Source organism: Bicyclus anynana, chromosome 6, assembly GCF_947172395.1.
Source record: "Bicyclus anynana chromosome 6, ilBicAnyn1.1, whole genome shotgun sequence".
NCBI classification, from domain to species: Eukaryota; Metazoa; Arthropoda; class Insecta; order Lepidoptera; family Nymphalidae; genus Bicyclus; species Bicyclus anynana.
In genome coordinates this window covers 4,610,095-4,633,042 of record NC_069088.1, presented here as the reverse complement: position 1 = coordinate 4,633,042, position 22,948 = coordinate 4,610,095, and the positions used below count along the sequence as shown (strand labels likewise).

General features: G+C 32.7%; 1 protein-coding gene across 20 annotated transcripts; it reads left to right on the top strand.

The window, feature by feature from the left end:
• Window positions 1–542: 542 nt before the first annotated feature.
• On the top strand, window positions 543–22,017 carry LOC112053847 (troponin I). Of its 20 annotated transcripts, none has more exons than XM_024093416.2 (12): window positions 544–661; window positions 4,261–4,299; window positions 7,884–7,901; window positions 8,544–8,672; window positions 9,159–9,282; window positions 10,798–10,898; window positions 13,255–13,298; window positions 13,528–13,669; window positions 14,947–14,964; window positions 16,908–16,949; window positions 19,795–19,906; window positions 21,533–22,017. In XM_024093416.2, the coding sequence occupies exons 2-12, from the start codon at window positions 4,285–4,287 to the stop codon at window positions 21,535–21,537; spliced, it is 750 nt and encodes a 249-aa protein (XP_023949184.2). In that variant the 5' UTR covers window positions 544–661; window positions 4,261–4,284; the 3' UTR covers window positions 21,538–22,017. The 20 variants fall into 20 exon arrangements, with proteins under 20 accessions (XP_023949186.2, XP_023949188.2, XP_023949187.2 ...); XM_024093417.2 differs by lacking the exon at window positions 10,798–10,898 and adding an exon at window positions 10,257–10,357 and having other exon boundaries at window positions 546–661; XM_024093415.2 differs by lacking the exon at window positions 10,798–10,898 and adding an exon at window positions 9,802–9,902 and having other exon boundaries at window positions 548–661.
• Window positions 22,018–22,948: the final 931 nt, after the last annotated feature.

Genomic DNA, 22,948 nt, shown 5'->3' with positions numbered 1-22,948 from the left:
AATATTGAAAAAATAAAAAAAAATATTGTATCAGATACTAAACTGCTATTACCAAGTATGTAGAGCAGATAAAGTTAAAGAACTTTTTACAATTGAAAGTATTGTAATTTATAATTTTTCTGTGTTTATTGCATAAGGCTAAGGAAAATTCAATTAATTTATGTATGTTATTATTTACATATTGTTCCCTATATTTACACATAATTTTAAATATTACGATTTAATTTCTTTGTTCACTAAATAAAATAAAATTTTGTTCAATATAAATATTTTGAAATAATTAATAAATAATAAAGTAAATAATTACTAAAATGATGTATTCCACTAAATGCAAGTTAATAAGACTCTATGTATTAAATCATCCAAATTCCCGGCTCAATGCTCGCGGGAATGTTTATAAGATCAAATATTCAAACGGAGTATGTTGTGTTATTTCGGTGTTGGTGTCAAAACGACACTGCTCTAAAAATGACTGCGAAGGGGAGGCCGGGGGGAGTGATGCACAGGAGAGCTTCGGCAGGGGGGTGACGGCAGAGACGCGCGGGGGGGCTGCGCCCACGCATTGCCCACCGCACCTTGCCGCCCGCTGACCGCCAGTCAGCAACTGTGGCTCGTGTTGGCTGAACCATCTGTAGGGCCATCTTCTTTTTTCTTGCCGTAGGTGAGTCCGTGAAGGTTTCTATACTAACTATACCCGATATGCGCTAACGTTGAGTGCTAAAGTGAAGTGATACCATGGACTCCATGAAACGTGTGTGTGAAAATAAGTTCGTGCGAAAATTCGCCCGCGTGTCTAGGTTGTGTTCGGATTCCGTGTCAACCGATAAGTTAATGATATAAAAATGACGTCATTGGCGATTAATTTAGATCATCAGCTTTTCATGACCGACACTGAGGAGTCGGGCTTCAGGACTTGACAATGAAATTAAATGATTTCAGATTATTTTAAAAATTAAAGATGCTCTTAAGTTCATGCGAGCGTACTGTAAATTTTCATTTATAATTATTATTAGTTATCGTTGATATTCATTGATTTTAAATTGAATTTTGCAACTAAAAATTTTTTTACTTCACTGAAAGTTAACAAATTCTGAATAACTTTTCGTTTGAGCTTTGATTAATTTTTGACCTATGATTTTTTATTAAGTAAAAATGTATTTATAAGTGTATAACATTTATACAAATTAATTTTTACTTAATAATAATAAAGATTTATGACATTAGGGATAGAGCGACTCATTTAATTTAATTATTAATTACGATTAATGTTTAAATTCTATAAGTAACTAATATTTTTTATGCTATTAACTTGTTATTATTTCCGTGACAGATAAATAAAATTATTAAAAAATATATATATATTAATGTAACATTGTTATAATTTATTATTCGATCGATAAAAAATTATCATAAGCAAAATTGCTTTCAATTAAATGACAAATACTTATTAAATCATATAAACATTTCATCAGTTCACGAAAATATCCTATTACATGAGGAGACGTCCGCATCGCTTGACGTCTCAAGCGATTGTAATATAAGTCGACCGATTGCGACCAAATTAGGATGCGCGGGAGTGCCGGCCAGCCTATTTCAGTATCGCGATCGGCCGAACGGCAACGACTGTGGTCGACTTTTCCCGAACTCCCCCGAAGTTAAATGCGGAACCCGAGTTACGGCAAACGCGCACGTTGTACTGAAAACCACATTTTCCCACCCGTAATAAACTCAACCCGACCTAATTTAGATGCAGAATGCATTGCTGTCATATACAATATTTTTTGTGAACTCAACAAAACTCTGAACTTAATCGTTTTAAAATTGCACGGTTCTACGTTTTTAGGTGTAAATGCTTAAATATCAAGTTTCCAACGCCTGTTGGCGGCTGTCCAAATAGTTTTAAGTAACAGGTTAGAGATGTATGCCAAAATTCTTGTCTAATGTTTGACTGAGTATATTTCGGAAACATTAATTAGTTCTTAAATAAATATGAAATATTTTTAATTTATAGGAATAGTAAGGTTTTCAATTAAAATTAAATAAAATAATATTCGGTAAAACCAAAGGCTACAATTTTCAATAGTTTAGTAAAAATTAGCAATACATTTTGTCTTGGTGTTTACTGTTAAATATTTAACGCACCTATATAAGTGCTTGACAATCATTTTATATTATTTAATATATTTTCACATTATCGAATGTTTTACTAGTAGTAGTGTATAAATTATTAGAAATACATGTAAAGTATTATTAATATAACTATTAAATAATGCAAATTTATATTTATTCACTAAGTGTGTAATCTATACTAATAGTAAAAAGCTAAAGAGTTGATGAGCGCGTTAATCTTTTGGTTAATCTCAGGAAGTTCTAAGATGAATTAAAAGGTCTTTCAGTGTTAGTCTTTATAGACTAGGGCTATAAGCTATATAACATTAGAATAAAAATTTATACATAAGCGATGATTTTACGCGAATGAAACCGCACAGCACAGCTAGTATATAAAACGTCTATCGTAAACGTCTGCCATCGAGACTAGCTTATGATCGATAGAGTTAATAACGCTGTTGTAAAGTTCTTGTAAAGTTAAAGGTCTATTTGATAAAATATTATTTGCTATATATAAATTATTATTAAACGTTTAGGAGATGTCTGTCATCTGTCAATTGCCGGTCTTATCTGTGAGCTTTATTACCTGTCGTTTTGAATAATCCTACTAATATTATAAACCTGAAAGTTTGTGTAAAACTTTCTCGCAAAAACTACTGAACGAATTTAGATGAAATTAGGAAAAGATCGATTAAATTTCGGATTAATATATAGGCTACTTTTATTCCGGATATATTGCAGGATTTATGAAACGACAATGTTTCGAAAGTAAAGTAGGTACTTACTTTATAAATGTTCATGATCTTGTCAGTCATGTAAAATTTGTCATCACGTTCAACATTCCTTTCTAACCTGACCTGACTGACTAAATAAAACAGAACGTTTTTTGTTCAATTTCAGTATGAAACTTCAATCTCCTAATTTTTTTGGAAATATTACAAACTCAAATCCTGATCAGATTAAGAGCATAAAAGAATATTTTTCATTTCAATTATCAATAGGCTAGTTGACACATTTTTAAATCCGTCTTAAATTGTTCATTATCATTCTATTAGAACTTAAAAAGTACAATAATCTTTTTGAAACTTTTAAATTTTCAAATTTTAATTTTAAATAATTGTAAGTACTTTTGATTAAATGTCCGAAAACGCTGTCCTTAAAGACCATCATGACGATGGTCTATAAGTATTTGCGCCATTACGTCAAGAACGTTTTGTTTACTAGTTTTCGTTTTTCAGTTTTTTTATTAAAAACCATGGTTTTTATTAATTATATCGAAAATATAGTAATTACAATTTCTGTATTTATCGAGATTCCAGAAAAACTGTAAATTAAGGCATTTAGATAGGTTAATAGCGAAACTCAGACTTTCTTTAGTTTGACGTTTACATGTTTACTACGTATAAGAAGACTATGACGTCATGAAAAGGCCGTGTTTTTGGCTTTTGAAAAAAAATTATGAAATACGCAATTTTCAACTTATGTTTCTAAAGTAACCTTTTACTATGTTTTATTAAAATTGTTATTTTTCGGATTTTTATTATACGAAATTAATATTGTTTATGTTAAATTTAATAAAATTTAATTGCCTTATTCTAAAAAAACCTTTGACATCATTTACTTTGAAACGGCCAAAAATTTTAAAATGTTTTTCGAAGAAACTTACTCCAGAGGAAATCATAAAATCCAGAGATTCAATTAAAACGGATGCTAATAAATTATGGCTTGTTTTCTTTATTAATGGACGAACAGTTTCGCAATTAAACTTGGTCGTTATAAGTATTGTTCTGTATTATAATTTACATGATATTGCTATGGTTTTGAGGCTAGATTAGGTTTTATTTGTAGTTAATCGTGATTTTGTTTGAAATGTTTAAATAGAAAAATATAAATACATTTTTTACATTTATGTTACCGTTCATATCCAAATAGTTGGAAATACGGTTTTAAGAAGGGATTATATACAATTTTATGATCTCTTAGTCATAAGTTCGGCACCTTTACGTAAAGGTATTGGAACTTCATACATAACTATATTACCTACGCATTATGTTGATAGGTGCTAGCATAATATTTTCCCAATAAAAAATGTGTTTTCCCAACAAAATAAACAAACTTGAAAATGTGTTTTAATATTTTCTTCTTTTACAGGACACCTAAACTCACACACACACAATGGCGGATGATGAAGTGAGGTAAGAAGGGAAAATTAAATATGAATTCAAAAAGAACTAGCCTACTTTAGATATATCGAAAAATGTATTTGAAAACATACTTAGAGAATTAGAGACTTTTTCCAACCATCTGTTTAGGGGGCAGTAAGATCTTCTTCTTCTTGTGTCTCTCCGACTAGTAAAAGATGTAAGTGTTGAATAGTAAAGTAAATATTATATTGATTAGTAGTTATTATGATTAGTAATTAACGAAATTTCCTCGTACATTGCCACTTCGTGACTCATTAATCTACAAGTATATCGGTAGCTTTGGTTCTTCTGTGTATCTCCTCATATCTGACTTGATTACTATAATTCGTTCCTGCTAACTCTACTACTCTGACTCTGACTAACTCTGAGGCTTAATAAGAGGTCCATAGTTAGCGAAAGTCACCTAAAAATCACTTTTTACATATAAATACGCGATGAAATTTTGCGTAACTATATTAATATTATTTTATTTATTTATTTTATTTATTTATTTAATTATATATAATAATTACATGATATATTTTTTTTTTTTTTTTTATTCTTTACAAGTTAGCCCTTGACTACAATCTCACCTGATGGTAAGTGATGATGCAGTCTAAGATGGAAGCGGGCTAACTTGTTAGGAGGAGGATGAAAATCCACACCCCTTTCGGTTTCTACACGGCATCGTACCGGAACGCTAAATCGCTTGGCGGTACGTCTTTGCCGGTAGGGTGGTAACTAGCCACGGCCAAAGCCTCCCACCAGCCAGACCTGGACAAATTAAGAAAATCTCAATCTGCCCAGCCGGGGATCGAACCCAGGACCTCCGTCTTGTAAATCCACCGCGCATACCACTGCGCCACGGAGGCCGTCAAATTATTGTTGAAATGTTTTTAATAATATATATATATATTATTAAAAACATTTCGTATAATAATATTATACCTACTACTCTGACTAACTCTGAGGCTTATTATGAAGCCCATAGTTAGCGAAAGTCACCTAAAAACCACTATAAACACAATACACACAAATATTATACCACGTGTAACATTATTATAATGTATTGTACAGATTCAATACACACAAATATTATACCACGTGTAATATTATTATAATGTAGGATTTTCTACTTTATCATTCTATGTATAGTTTACTCATAGATACCTCTAATTTAGATAACACAACGGTCACACGATATAAACATTGATATATATAATATTACTATTACGTTATCTTGGAGATAATATTCATACAGACGTCATAAAACAGATATTATGAGCTGTTGGTAACAAAAATGGTATTAGTCTGATACAAGTCTGGTAACTTAACTAATTAAAAGATAATGGTTAAAATAATTAGCAGTTTATATAGTGTACTATGTATTTGGTACTATCAATGGACTACGCACATTTGCATACGCACAATACACACACATCAATATCTAGCCCCAAAGTAAGCGTAGCTTCTGTTATGGATGTTAAGATAACTGTTTATATACTACATATAAATAATTAATGTATAAACACACACCGACATTGAAAAAACGACAAACACAAATATTTTCCAGTTGTGGGAATCGAACCCACGATTGTTTAGATATAAGATCGATTGATGAATATAAGTTCTTATATAATCAACATTTTCATCGTCATCAGAGTATTTTAAATTGATAAAAGATACATGGTATTGATAATAATCTTCTTGGACCAAGAAATACTTGATAATTATACTGTGGTAATTGCAGTTAATAGGCTAATTAGATATAAGATCGATTGATGAATAAGTTCTTATACAACCAACATTTTCATCGTCATCAGGGTATTTTAAATTGATAAAAGATATTGGTGTTGATAATAATTTTCTTGGACCAAGATAATGCTCAGTAACTATATTATTGTAATTGCAGTTAGCTAACCACTTGATCAAAATTTTATTTCACAGTCCAACATTTTGTAATTATTAAAGTTGAGCGCTTCATCAACATAAAGCAACTCACAGAAAATTAAATTGATAGTTCAAAATTAATTGTAAAAATGGTCCCCCGATTCTGGACTATACGTAATTTTAACAACGCCGTGAATTATTTTCCCTCTTCTTAGAAACCAATTATGGGTTCAGGGCTTACACATATTAGTTTCCATATTTTCAATTGTATAAAAAAAATATTTCTCAATTCTACAGATCACGTCTCTGCAACTTTTGAAGATTTAAATATCCTACTAAAATTATAAACGCAAAAGTTTGTATGGATGTTTGTTACTCTTAAACGCCGCAATTACTGAACCGATTTGTCTGAAATTTAAAACGAAGACAGATAATACATTGGATTAACACATAAGTAAGTTTCCCGGAAAAATCCATGGTTCCCCCGGGATTTGTGAAAAAATTAATTCTACGAGGACAAAGTCGCGAGCGTCTGCTACTTTGTATATATGTTGTTTCGTCATCCTGAAAAGTCTGTATCTAACATGTTTTTATTATTGTTTTCTTTCATTGCGTCTTCGCTTCCGACCTCGTCATCTGAATGGCGACTAATCTCGTCGATGTACAACAATCAACAGTATTGAGTTATTTCCTTCATCGAGACTCAGGTAGAGTGTTATTTGTGATTAACAACAAACTTACATGCACCACTCACATTACATTACACCGTACCTTGTAATGTATTTATTTATTTTTTAACCGACTTCAAAAAAAGGAGGAGGTTATCAATTCGTCGGAACCTTTTTTTTTAAACTATCTATTACAATAAGGAATTGTTAAATATAGTATGATGTTTTTACATTTTTACAGATTTATTTACTTATTAAAATCACAGAAAAAAGTAAAAAAGGAAACCTATGAAAAATTATTATTAATAGTAATACTTTGATAACGTTTTACTAAAATGAAATGTTACTTCAATTGCTAAAATTAACGATAGCTTAGCAAAATTTTTTCGCCGATGTACAAGATATTTTTCGTAGGAAAGTGCTTTTATTTTAATTTGTCCAGAATGTACATACATTACTTTATTTTTTTCCTTCGTAATGAAGTTTTTTCAGATTTTACGTAATAATTGGTTCTAACCATCGTAAGTTGGTCAAAAAATTAGTGAACATATTTTTTGTTACTTTTTGCGGTCTGCTCATCGTTATGAACATTAAAATATATTAATTAATTGTTAAACAATAATTATATAAAATTGGTGCCAGTGTTAATTCGCTTTTGTTATTCACACAAAATTTTACACACTTGTGATTCACATACACTGCAATTTTCAATGCACAATAACATTTTTTTTGATTGCGTCAAACATGGATGTTAATTAATGTTTACAATTTTTTATGTTATTTACACTGCATTATATTAAACACAATGCTTTAAACACTGCACAATGTTTACTCATATTTTGATTTATGTAATAATATTTTAATTATAACAATAATAACTATTATTCTAAACTTTAACTGTCTTACAAAAAAAAAAACAATTTTCTGTTTCTGACACAATTGTATTGCAAGATCACAAACTTTAAACACACTAATATATTAATATATCAATATAATTAAACATTTTTTATAATTTCCCTTTTTTCTTTTACAGAAAAAGCGTCTCGATGAGGTAAAGTAGAGAAGATTGGAAAAACGTAATCGTCCAGTGACACAATATATTTACATTCATACACTATTTTTGAATTTCACAGTCTTTTTTTAAAGATGAGTATGAACTTCTATGGAGAAGTCATATATATTTACATAATATAACTTGGGTTCGATTCCCACGTAGAATCAAGTTCGGAAATCATATTTTTAATACACCTATTAAATAGTATCCATCTATTAAATAGTGTTGTATCAGTGTTGAAATACATAAACAAAATAATTGTATTAACAAAATGTTAATAAAAGAACATAAATATGTAGAAAATATAATATTATACAGTAACAATAAATTTATTACACATACAAAACATAATACACCGCATATTTAAATAAAAACAAATCAATCAAGGTGCTACCAAATCGTAAATGGAATCCTTGAACAATAGTTTAAAGATGAGTGACTATATTGTAATTATATGAAAAATAATCTTGTTTTTAAGATTTTAATACAGTTACCGTAGCGTTAATACCAACATAATAAAAGTTGATGCAGAAGTCAGAACAAAACATTATATGTATTCATGGTTTTGATATTACGATCTGGTAGCACTATAACATTGTGTAATGTACATATTACTATCCTGTTATGGAATGTGTTTAGGCGAAGAAGGCCAAACAGGCCGAGATCGACCGCAAGCGTGCGGAGGTCCGTAAGCGGATGGAGGAGGCCTCCAAGGCCAAGAAGGCGAAGAAAGGTTTCATGACCCCCGAGAGAAAGAAGAAGCTTAGGGTGAGTAAAACATAACTGTGTAATAATACTTTAATAATAAATGACTATATTAACACATATTTCAAAGAAACCTACCAAATTGCTAGAATGGCGATCCTTCACAAGTGGACTAACGACGTTAAGGTTTATCCAGGTTGGTCACAGGAAGCTAAGAATCGTAGTGTTTGGAAGTCCCTTTAAAAGGCATATGTTCAGCATTGGACGTCCATCGGCTGAATGTGATGCTGATGTTGATGATGATGATTAAAATATGGAATGTGTAACATAAAAAAAAAAATTGCTTGAACAGCCGAAGCTTAGACATGAATATGCAAAAAAGTTTATAAAATAAAAATAAATAAATTTGAAAATGTAGGTACTACTGAACAAATAGATAGAGAGGATAATTTTAGTGTTTTGTAAATTCTGTAAATTTTTCATAAGTATATTTTGGTGCACCATGTAGATAAATAGGAAAACTAAGACAATTTGCTTGATGATTTGTAGTTGCTCCTCCGTAAAAAAGCCGCCGAGGAATTGAAGAAAGAACAGGAACGCAAAGCAGCGGAGAGAAGGCGCATCATCGAAGAGAGGTGCGGTAAACCCAAGAACGTCGACGATGCAAATGAAGGTAAATACTAATCACAAAACAACAAACCAGTTACAGTTACATTTTGTGAAAATTTACAAAATCATGTATTTCTTTTTCTAGATATCCATAACATTTGTAATTTTAGTCATAGGTTCCAACTTCCAACCACAGATCACAGGGGATATGGCATCCATGCGTGTATTATAATGACCAAAACTTTAGCGTTACAATAGTTTTTAAATTGACACAATGCTAGTGTTCAGATTTCCAAAACATTTTTATTTTGCTTTTCGTTTTCTAGTGAGATCCGAAATATCCACGGTATCACTGTATGAATTACCAAACAAAATGAGGATAATGTAATGAATTAATTCCTAAAACAATTCTACTGATTTTAGTTTTCTTGCGTACTGGACATCTCTCTCTTGCCATTTCTCCATCTACCAGTGTTCTGTGGTTTCAGTAGATTCATGCATCTCATAGTAAGTGCAGTACAGAAAGTGCTCTGTCATTGCAACACTGTTACCAATGTAAACTATGTACCTATTCGCATTGTAGATGCAATTATGAGGATTTGCAAAGAACACCACGCCCGCATCGCCAAACTCGAAGACCAAAAGTTCGATTTGGAATACATCGTTAAAAGGAAAGACATGGAGGTAGTGAGACGAGCCGTTGCGGATACCCTATTTATTGACAAACTTACATAACTTACCAAATTTCTTCATTTAACGCTGTGATGTCGAAATGCGTGTTGTCTATATCGTCTATTTTAATATCAGCTGTGGTGCCAGGAGTTCTTTCTTGGCCTCTTATAATCTATTGCGCCCTTCCTTCTAAGTTGTTATCGTTAAGTCTAAGAGCCAATACTTTCCTTTTTAATAAATAATTTATTAAATTTCTCTCTGAGACTCACACTCTAGCTTACTTTCCATAATGTTAATACGCGAGCGCTGACTGAGACGGTTAGGTCTAGGGTGCTAGCGGCGGAGTAACGTATGGTTGTGTTGTAGCGGCTCTCACGAGCATCATTACGGGTTACCACCAGCGTATCGCGCGGCTCGAAGAGGAGAAGTACGACCACGAGGTGGAAGTGACCCGCAGAGCTATGGAGGTCTGATCCGCTTTGCGCGAACACCACACTATTTATATTGCGCTCTACGTTTGAGTAGTTCATGCCGACAATGTGACTAGTAAACGACATTGTTTTGTTTTCGCAGCAGACTCATTCTTATCACTTTTAAGGAGCTGAAAATTAAAAAAATTAAATATCTAACTTATGTGGATAACAACATTATTTATAATTTTTGAATTCGCTAAAATAACATCGTCCAGTTATCTGAGTTGGAGCAATATAGAATGACAAGTGTAGATATTTTCATCGAGTTTTAGTTAACAAAATCTTAAATTTTGTTGCAAATAGTACCCACCTACATCATGTAGCTTCGCTTACGCTTCCATACCCTTATAAACCGACACTATCTCCGAAATGAGAGGCGGACGGCGTTACCTTCGAAATTTTGTGTACGTTAAAATATGATTGTTTTTCTTTAGCGGAACTGCAGACGATATGTCAAATGTACTGGCACAGAATATACAACCTTGAGGGGGATAAATGGGAACTAGAACGAGCACTCCAAATTAGGAAAATGGAGGTAATCTGCATATTAGGATTGGGAATGCATATTCTGACGTGATCTGAGTTGACTATGATTTAGTTGTTACGACACGACATGATAGTTGAACGGCTCAACGCACACATGCACACGTCGCTCCGTCGACATACGCAGGTCACTCACACAGATGCCCATGCTCATTAAGTCGGCTAAATAATCTGTCTTTCCTTTTTCTATAGTGTTGCTCAAGAAAATAATACAGGAGTATTATGACCGCTTGTATGTGTGTGAGGGCCAGAAGTGGGATTTGGAACATGAAGTCAGGAAAAGAGATTATGAGGTATTGACCCATGATTTATGACCATTGTGAATATCACAGTCATCGACAATGTAACCAACGTGCGCGTGTGACAATACGTGTTTACACTTTGATATAATGCTTTGTAAGTTTTCGGTTGTTTGCTGTTGGATTGTAAATAACGGTCGAGGCGCGGGTTAGTGGTGCACTCGTAGCGCAGCGAGCGGCGCCCGGGCGGGCCACGGTAAGGCATGCGGTGCAAAATCGATCTGCCGACATGGAGCTTACACGATTACCACTAACGCCAGTGTCTGCCGTCGGCGTAACACGCTCTCATCCTCACGGACTGCCTCGCCGCATGACCGCTGCTCATTCATACCACCAGCACCACCCATTCATATCTCGATCACGTTTATGTCACGCTCCATGTTTACCTAAAGTTTGCGAATTGGTGACGGACGAAACTCTTGCCGATAGCTACACGCCAGGGCATTGACTTAGAACGCTTTTATTACTGCATGATGTAGCATAATTAATGAGCATAAAATCCCAATTAATACATCCCTTATAGTATGGCACTTTAATATTAATCGATAATGATGGAAGTGACAGCATTAATCGAGTACCTACCAACCGTCGCTGCATTTTGACCGTTTGACGCTTCATGTGTGGTGGCAGCTTACTGGCCTTACTGAATTTTCTCTTTTTGAATTATAACATGCAGTAGAATCATCGATGTTTGAATTGGAACGATGGACGGGTTCCTTCATTGGCACACGCAAGTGCATAGTATAAGTGAAACTTCTTGTTCCAAATCTCCAACAATTCATGTATGTGCCGTTACACTCCGCGCGACAGTTTGGCGTGTTCCGTTGCTGATACTTTGTTACCTGTTACCTGCGAAACCCGTATTTCATCAGTAGTTGGACACTGACTTTTAAATTAAAAGTGCCATGCTGTGGTCGATCCTCCTTTTTCCTTTCCCTACCGAGCCGAGGGGGTGGCGCCCTCACTCGGGTAAATACCTACAATACCACACACACAATTACATACTCACATGATAAGCCGATCGATTTTGCACCGTTACTCTTTTACACACTGCGCCAATTTAAGAAATAAAACTATTTACCTGTGTTGAATTGATATCCAGATCGTTATTGTACATTTATTAGTCAAATATATCAAATCAGCGCTCAATATCTTACAACTTCGATTTACGATCTTTATTTGATTTAGCATTAAGAAATCAAAAAGGGACATTTAAAACGATACACGCAAATGTAGTACAAGTAAATACATATGTCATCGAAGAGGTAGAATATTGGGAGCGCTAAGTTTTTGCACATGTATTATATCCCGCACACAGTGTCTTATATAGAAGAAAGTGCTGTTAAAGACCAGCTACCAGTCACAACGCACAAAGATAATGCACGAGACAAATACACAAATAGCGGTTAGAGACGATACACATAGGCGAAGAGCACAGGCAAAGTACATATCATACAACGAAATTGGATCTTATCATAACTTGTCTTGATGTGTATGTGCAACGAAGATGCAAACTGTTCTACAGCTCGCAAATAACACTGCCTAATCTTCGCTCAGCTCTCTACCTATTTTGTTTATGCTTTAGTTGTAATCATCAATATCTACCACCTATTTTTAGTTTATGTGAAACTTATTTGAAAATAAGAATCGATATTGCTCACTTCCCTTAGCTTCCTTCAATGGTTATTTTAGCGCTTTCGTAGTTTTCTAATGTCTTTATTTCTTTTGCATGTGGTTTCTTTTGTTTTAAGCTATTCTCACAAAATTTCGACGTTTCGTCTTTTCTTTCTTGTATTTAGATCTAAACGTGTGTCATAATTTCATTAATAATATAAACAATTAAAGTCTTAATTTTCATGTAAATTTTCATATTTTTTATATATCTAGAACTCTTGATTTATAATTTTCAATATGTTTAATTCATATACTTACATTTATATTGTTTTACAAAACTGTTAATTTTAGTTTTAACAGCATTTTAATCAGGGACAATTAATTTGAATATTTTTTATTTACGTTTTCTAATTGAATATTTAAATATTTTAATAGATCTCCGACCTGAACTCTCAAGTCAATGACCTCAGAGGAAAATTGTAAGTTTATATTTAATTTATTTTTACTAAAAGCAATAATGTCATAAAATAATAATATGTTTTTCTTAAATTACTGGAATATTTTAAAAATGTATTTTTTTAATATTAATTTATTCTATTTTTTAAAATTATGTATAAAGTTTTGGCTAACCTAAATATTTTTTGTCCACGTAAATAACCACGAGATCTACAAAATTTCAATCTAAATATAAAATTTTTGTAATTATAGCGTCAAACCAACACTCAAGAAGGTTTCCAAATATGAAAACAAATTCGCCAAGCTCCAGAAGAAGGCTGCCGAATTCAACTTCCGTAACCAATTGAAGGTTGTCAAAAAGAAGGAATTCACCCTTGAAGAAGAAGACAAAGAGGTAAGAAAAGATTTGAAATATTTAACCCATAACATTAGCTTATTCAATGACTTCATGTGATTTTACTTAAATATAAATAGTTAATTAAAGTATCCTGTTAGAAAATTTAAAAAGATACTCACTAATTAATCCTGAGCTGATTTATTTAGCAAAAGTACTTGAAAAGAATATAATTATTATTAAGAGAACAAGAAATATACACCAATTGCAAGGCAATAATAACACCAGAAATTAGAGGACAATGTATAAATTAAAAGGAAATATTGTATTTATAATCGTATAGAAAAATTGTATAACTTAATAATATAGATAAAAAATACTGTATATTAAATAAGGGGTATCATATAAAATTTATATATTCCTAACAAACCTCATTCTTCTGTTTCTATTCTATTTCTTCATTTTCTTTTAATACTTAGTATAAAGATACTCACGTATTTATATGCACTATATTATTTGCACTCATAATTTCCGTCATGTTAAAAATAATTGCACTCCACATACTTGCACTTTCTATCCTTCCATTAAAATGTGGACCTTTTGGTTTATGTATATAAAATAAATAATTCTTAGGATATGTAATAGATGTTTATTTAGTAATGATAAGTTATAGCATAACAATGTTAAGTCAATTTAACAACATCATTAATCATATCTCAACAGGCTAAGAAAGCAGAGAAAGCTGATTGGGCTATCGGCAAGAAGTGAATTTGCTTTACATATTATGAATTACACTCAGACTTTCATTTCCATCGTATCAGATCTACGATGAATTAATTATTCTAATTATTATTATCATTTAATTTTTTAATAAAAATATTTGCTATTTATTATTTAATTGATTAAAATTCCCATGAGTTCCAATTCTGAAAATCAGAGGTGAGAAATGTTTGTGTCGCGCGAGTACATAAGCTTCTCCCTGCGTCATTGTGAATATTGTGTTCATAACATTTTGTTTTACGACAATCCCACTAGAGCTTCAGCTGAATCTTGATTTCAAAAAGAAATACGTTCTAATATTAAACAACTACAACATTGCTTCGCATATCTTAAATTAATAGGTTTATATTTAGGTTTATTTTTTACTGTGCTAACATTTAAACCTTTCTTGACTAACAATTCATCTTAAGCCCCATCATCTAAGACTTCAGTAGTAACTTTATTATAATATGGTTATATTTTGTTTATATGTTTTAAAAATAAGAATCAAAAGTGATGATTTTAGATATATCCAAAAGGCGATCTATGTATAGTTTCAATAATTACGATATTTACAGGGTGGTGCTGGCGCCAAGGTAACTCGATAAGTCTGAGTAAAAAAATTTTTTTTTAGATATCACCAGACGCATGTGAAAGATTAGCACATTTTAGATCCAAACCATTTGTAGAATGGTTATTGACTGTATATTACTAGGTACTTTTGATATAACTAATATCTACAAATTCGTCAAAAGTTACCAGATTTACTACTATATCTATATATTTTTCTACAAAGAGTAGAAATATTTGTAATAAAGATCTATTTGCATCTTTATTATTTCCAAATTGGACTGTATGATATACTATTGGTGTATCAGTTTGGACTATTTTTAATTAATAGTTATTATGTATACTACTCGTATTTTGTGTATTATCATTTATACATTTGATTGTTGACATTCTAAGGAGTGTTTTAAATTATATTAATTGTTGTTTACTATTGTCGAGTGAATCTTTGTTCTCATCTTAGAGAGTCAACAATGACCTATTGTGTTTTTTGCGCTGAAAAGAACACGCTTAAATTTTGATAGTGAAATATATTCCCCACTGCTCTATATGTACGCTTATTTTTGAAGTAATTTTTTTTAGAAAGTTTGATACCGCAGCCAGTGAAAATAGTTGCTTTGTTCCATTACCTTGAGTTTAAGTTTCTCAAACCAAAACTGGTACGAAATTATAATGTACTTAATATGTATGAGATCTTGGGTGTCCACAAAACGTGAGAGCGCTTTTTGTTTTTCATACATATTAAACATAAACTTTATTGTTATATTTTCTCCTTTACCTATAAACAAGGGAAATTTTCGTGTTGGCTACTATATTTGTATATAAACCAGGGGATGAGGATTGAACTCACGGCATTTTAGTTTCAAACCACTATATAGTTAATGTGTTACACCTACGTTGTTTATTATATTTGTTAATGTATGCAAACACTTTGCACATTGTATTTAAACACTTTAAACGGCTCTGTATTTTAATATAGAAAAAAAACAATTTGAGCTATTTGTTTTGTGACAAATATTTAAATTTAAAAAGATTCAATACCACATTACTCTTAGCTAAAAAGCAACTTGTGTTAAGGTGATTTATTGTAATGAATATCAATTTTAATATATAATCTATAATACTTAATATAATTAGCTTTTTAGCTGAGTTTGTTGAACCTTAATTTATTGCACTATTGTACATACAACGTAGTTTGCACCTTAAATTCTGTTTTGATGTGTTTTATGAAAAAATACTATTATGAGATATACCTAATTAATACAAATTTTTCATAAATAATTTGTATCTGAATAATTTATATGTCTGTACACTATAACGTGTATTTTACGGGAATATTATGGGGTCATAGGGCTATGTGGAAAGCATGGAAGACAAAATTATTTTTTATTGTCTTTTTAAAAAAATACATAGTAAAAATATAAATCCCAAAATGGCTATGTTGGTGACAAACTTCAAATTAAAAAAATATTTTATCTATTTTTTTAGTTTAAATTATGTTGCTCTCAAAATAAATATATTTTAATATTTATTTTAGTTTAGTGAACGACTTTTTGAAGCTTCCATAAAAATATTTATTTTAATGTCAATATTTTAGATATTTAAATTAACAATTATTTTTTAATGTTATTTTATATTTTAATATTATTATTAAAACAAAAAACAAATTATTGTACAAAGATATTATCAAAATAGTTTTTTATTTTTTAAAATAAATTTTGTCAGTTGTCTCATTTAAATTTATAAAGATTTTAAGAAACATTTAGGAATGTGAATAATGACAACAGACAGACTTTGTATAGATGTGCACTACACCTTGAAGTGAACTAATCTACGAGTACATTATACTCGTACGATTTTGGCACAACTCCCCCTTTCGCCGGCAGCTATTTTGAGTTGGTTTGACGTAGTTAACGCTGTCGGTATGCGACGTTCTAACTCATTTCTAATATATGCAAAATTATTTTTACAGAAAAAGCCAGACTGGTCCAAGGGCAAGCCAGGAGATCAGAAGGTAAAAGAGGAAGAAGTTGAGGCATGAAGTGTTCCCCTGTCATAAACTATTTATTATAATGTGACCTAAACAACATCTGACCAAAAAAGCATTTTGAAATGAACCCTTATGACTAAGATTTTAGGGTTTGATTTTCCTAATACAAATTCCTCCATCATTTTATATGTATTTGCTAATGATCGAGAACACTTCGAACATCATAACTATTTGTATTATTATTTATTTATAAAGATTTTTTGTAAGTTAATAATACGTTAAATAAATTAATTTCTGTACTATATTATATTGGGTGTGTACCATGATTTTTTTCCTTTGCATCCTTACCTTTTACCCATACCTACTCGTACTGTAAATCCTTTAACGTTAAAGTAGCATTTAAAGTCTTAATTAAAATAGTACATAATTTTGAAAGAAATTAGTATTAAACAAAAATTAAAAGTCAATCTAAGTTAGCATGTACAATTACATTAGATGTGAACAATTACATTCCACTTTATGTTCTTTTTACGTGACTCTTAACTTACATTTTAAAGCAGATATATAATGTATGACATGATTTTTTTTATTTACTATTTTTATTTTTGATTACTTACTTTGACTCAATGAATATTAAGTAAACTATAGAAAGACAATAAAGTTGCTCTATCTATTAATTACAACTATCTATAAAAGTACTAAATTAAAAACAAAAAAAAAATGCCTAAAGAAATAGTCACATCAAAATTGTTTAAGCTAAGTTTGAATGAATCCTACCCTACCATTTAATATGTTATATTAAATTTACGTTTTGTACAAGTGATTTTCATAAATAACTTCAACTGTGTACCTTCTAATAAGTATATGTGTATTCAGAACCAGATTCGTGTTATAATGAAAGTTGAATCTTTATCAGCCCCATGTTCATAACATACGTATTAGGGAACTAAAACCCCGTAATAGTCAAAGTATGATTTCTACATTTCCTTCCGAAAAATTTGAGAAAGCACGCCAGTTTTCTAGTCACCATTCGAAAAGCCAATTAAAGACCAAGTAAAGTCACCATGCTCCAAACTCTAGTTGCCTACCATAGTCATTTAGAGTAGGAGTATTGTGTGGCAAACTTTAAACTTTTATTAAATCACGGAGGTCTGGCCCTCAATTTACTATGTTAATTCCATACATACATTAGATAAAAAAAGTACGTAGAGTAGACCGGATCGGATCGCTGGGGGAATCATGAAATAATTTAATATCTAAGCATAGTAATAACAAATAAAATACAATTTTGTAAATTTGATCCGATTTCCCTCGGTCTAAGTCCTCATTCGCACGAGAGTTATAAAAACACAGCGTTGGCGCTTCTATTAACGTTCTTAATTTAATTCATGGTCCAACCAACGCATAACAGTTGAAAATGCAATACTGCTCGATAAAAAAAGTCGTGTTTAAAAACGATGTCGTGTGAACATATAATTGGGAATACACTTGTTGCATTTGTACTTGAACGTCCGTTAAAAAAACTCTTGTGCAAATGGGGCCTAACTTATTATTCAAATGTTAAAACTGAAAATTCTCATAAACCTGTTTTATGGGTACCTAAAATAACTAATAATTAGTTGCCTAAATATTTGTAGTATCTACATTCTATACCACAAAATTACTGAAAACATCCATGCTCACAAATATTTTCCAGTTGTGGGAATCGAACCCACGGCTTTGCATGCAGATGGTTTCACTATCCATTGCTATATAAATAAGTTTGAAATTACAGAACCACAGAATTAATAATTTCAAATGCGGTGATTATAAATGGTAAGATACAACACAACACTAATCAATCAAATTTTGAGTTACCAGGTAAGAATTTGGCTTTAACTTTATGCGCTTTTAAAAATTTCAATGTACTGAAGTAGTGAATGACATTAGTTGAGAATAGAAGAACTACTTATGCAAAAACGCCCTAGATGTATTATTTCTCCCTCTTTCTATTACATAAATATTACGTTTTTACGTATGTAAACAATCAATAAAGCAAGGTCATAATATTTATGACGCGTTTACAATAGTTGTAAAATCAACTGTGTGTAACTTAGCAAGTTCGTTGATGACACTCCCATGATATGCGGGGGACGGGAGGGGAAGGACTGCGCAGGAGTGTAATCGTGCGCGCGGGGCAGAGAGAAGGACTGCGCGCGTATGAAGTCGGGCGCGCGGGGCATCGCAACCCCCCTCCCGACGCCCGCGGACCATTGGGAGTGTTACGAACGAAATCGATATATACCGTTTTGTCACTGTCTCAGAGGCCTTTACACTCTACGGCTTTAATTATAATACGTTGTAAATGTAGAATCAGTAAATAAAAATGCAGTTACTATCTTAGTTATCTACGCAAGCTTACACTAGTAAAAGTAACCCAGCTTACAGTTAACTGCTTTGTAGACTGTGAACTTAATAATCATGTTTAATCTCAGACCAATTATTGTATAGGACCTGCCTCGCTAGACGTTACTTTTCTGTCAAAGTATGTGATCAACGATCACATGCGATTATAAAAACTGTCTCTATAGAATCGATGTTAAATAGTTATAATCGTGTTCGTCGGTTAAAGAGCTCCGTAAAAATACCTTTTTGTGTAATTGAATTGTGTAAAAAACGGGCAAAACTTCTAGTTTAGTATAAGATATATACCAAATCTAAGCTCGTTTTCCTCAGAAAATGATAGACAATTTTGTTCGTGACTATGAGTGCGATACAGGTCCTTCGATAATTGGTCTGAGTGTTTAATGTAGCTTTTGTAACTTTGATAAGCTTTGTAGACGTGTCATTACGTGTAACTGAGATCACTATAACAAGTTTATGTAAACAGGAAGGTGCGCCAGCTGACGCGGCGGCTCCGGCGGCAGGAGCGCCGGCAGCGGCACCAGCAGCGGCACCAGCAGCAGCACCAGCAGCACCAGCAGCGGCAGCACCTGCTCAAGGTACAACACAATAGTTTTGATCGTTAACAGAAAGGTGCACCGATTGACGCAGTGGCACCCGCTCAGGAGCGCCGGCAGCAGCACCAGCAGCAGCACCAGCAGCAGCACCAGCAGCACCAGCAGCGGCAGCACCTGCTCAAGGTACAACACTTAATAGTTTTGATCGTTAACAGAAAGGTACACTGGCTGACGCAGTGCCACCGGCGACAGGAGTGCCAACAGCGGCACCAGCAGCGGCACCAGCAGCACCAGCAGCGGCAACACTTGTAGTTGTGATCATAAGCAGGAAGGGGCACCGACTGACACAGTGGCAATAGGAGCTGCACCAGCAGCGGCAGCACCAGCTCAAGATACAGCGCTTTATACTTTAGTTGGTAAAAAGGCACCGGCTGATGCGGCGGCACTGGCGGTAGTAGCACCGGCAGTGGTACCAGTAGCAGCACCAGCGCCAGCAGAGGCTCTGGCAGTGACACTAGCATAGTGGCATTATATTTGGCAGCGGCAACATCGGCGCATGGTAAGACGCTTTTAGCTTACACGGCGTCACCAGCAAGAGCGGCAGCGGCACCAAGGTAAAAAATCACTTACCCATATGTATACCTTATCATTAACAACAACCCATATTCGGCTCACTGTTGAGCACGAGTTTCCTCTCAGAATGAGAGGGGTTACGCCTTAGTCCACCACGCTGCCGAATTGCGGATTGGCAGACTTCACACACATAGAGAATTAAGAAAATTCTCTGGTATGCAGGTTTTCTCACGATGCTCTTAATTCACCGTTATGTATACCTTACTCGTTGGAAATAAGCTATCGCTTGCATGCAATTATGCTTGATGGCAAGCAATGATGCAGCTTATGATGAAGAAACGCTCGTTTCGAAGATCTGTTCATTCCTGATTTTAAAATACCAACATCGTAGATAGGGAAAACAGAAGCTAGAAGGATACAGATATATCCCGGGAATTAGGAGTCAGGTGGAATGGAACAAAAAGAAGGATTGATCAATAATTGTTGAGGCTAAATAAAAAAAAATACGGGGACTGCCACGGTAAAGCTATTGCATATAATTTTTTTAACTTATCTACTTATCTGCGATGTCACCTCACGTTACGTGTGAGTAGATGCGCTCCGGTGTAGCGCTGACTGTAAACATTGTGCAATTATAATTATTTATTTATTTTATTTATGCAGTATTTATTTTCTTTAGAAAAGAATAAATTAATAAAAAATGTCTTTACGTTGAGCTGGAATCGAACTCTGGTATATTAAGCTTGCCCCTTATTTTCATAGCACTCGCCCAGTTGAGTCCATACGAAAAAGTTTAAATGTTTAACTAGAGGCACGGCTGGGTGTTAGGTTTTATTTTCGTTACGGAATTTCTTGATTCGGTCCCCGCGCTCAAATCCCGCGATAAAAGCTATGTAATAACTTAAAATCAAAACTAAAAATACTAGAAGATATTATAAATATGACTAACATAAGTGATTGAATCTTTACAATTAGTCAACTGACGTATCAAAAGTGCTTGTAAACTGAGCCTACTTGAAATAAATGAATTTAAAATTTTGATTGCTTTGATTTGAAATAAACAAAAGTTATATACCTAATTCTTGTTTTTTTCAGCATAAATTGGAACTGGACTACGAAGAATCTTCACCAAAGAGGGTCATCTGTCACTCCATCAAGATGATTATGTACTTTTTCATCTCATTGTGATTTCTAACATCGTTGCAATGTTCTGTATCGTACTTAATATTGATACTACTAAATCTACTATTATTGTTATTTTTTTTTATAAAATATACAAATAAAAAATATACAAAAAAACCATCATGTGTCTATAATAATTAATTAATTTTAATTTAATGCTTTAATTTTATAACTTACGTAGTTAGTTTCACAACTTTAATATAAAAAAGAATAAATAAATTATTGCCTATATTATACTTTTTTGTTTATTAAGAAATTGAAAGTGAATTAGAAAAATAAATCTTAATATTTATCTAGGTGCATACATACTAAATAAATACAATAGATATGTATTAATCTTTTTGCCCATTTAGTGTATACTTTAGCTGAAAATAAAAGGTTATATTTTATTTCACGTATTATTTTTGTTTTCATATTTAAGCCTAATAAGTAAACTAGCAAACGCCCGCACAATCAGTATTTTGAATAAACAGATAGACACTTAATTTTATTGTATATTACTTATAAATATTTATATACTATTTTTAACTGACTCTGAAGTGGTTACATAAGAAAACCAATGTCAAACAAAGGTCACAATATTTGTCAGGATAACTTAATTAATAAATCAAACTGTAACCAAAATAGAACCCTAGAATGACAGAGAATACTTTGAGCAGTCATAGAGACTTGTGACTCTGGATGCAGGTTAAAGGGATCCCTTCCGACTAGTCAACACTCACCATTCACTGCTCAAGTTTTCTTCGCCGCCTATCCCAAGTAACCCATGAAGGATTACACAACAATGGTTGTGGACGGATCGAACGCCACGAGGCCGCCGAAGACGACCGTACGGCGAGTGCTTTATATCACTAGCCGCTCCTGCCCGATCGCTACCCCTCTCTAACTCCCTACTCTTTAAAGAAACAAGTCGCGTCACCCAACATCGGCACGAGCCAACACGAGATCGAGCGACGTCATAATCGTCTCAGACTACTATTTCCTACACTATATTAATCCGCATGTTTAGTACTTTTCTTATCTTTTCTAACATTTTATGTACATTGTACATATATTGTTTTACTGATAAATAGTAAACAGACAGAATATTTGTTTTAAGGTTGTGTTACCTACTTACCTACTCTCTCATTTTTCAAGTAATTTTAATACTTAAATGAATAAAAACTCGATTTCTTCTGCTTTAGTGGATATGCATGTAAATCCGGTTAATCAACTCATATAATTATCGGAAAAAGCTTAAACGGTTTATTGGTCTTAAGGCGGGTTAAACTGTTTATAAATTACGCTGAGTCAGACCCCTTACGTCCCGACCCCACTATCTCAACATTT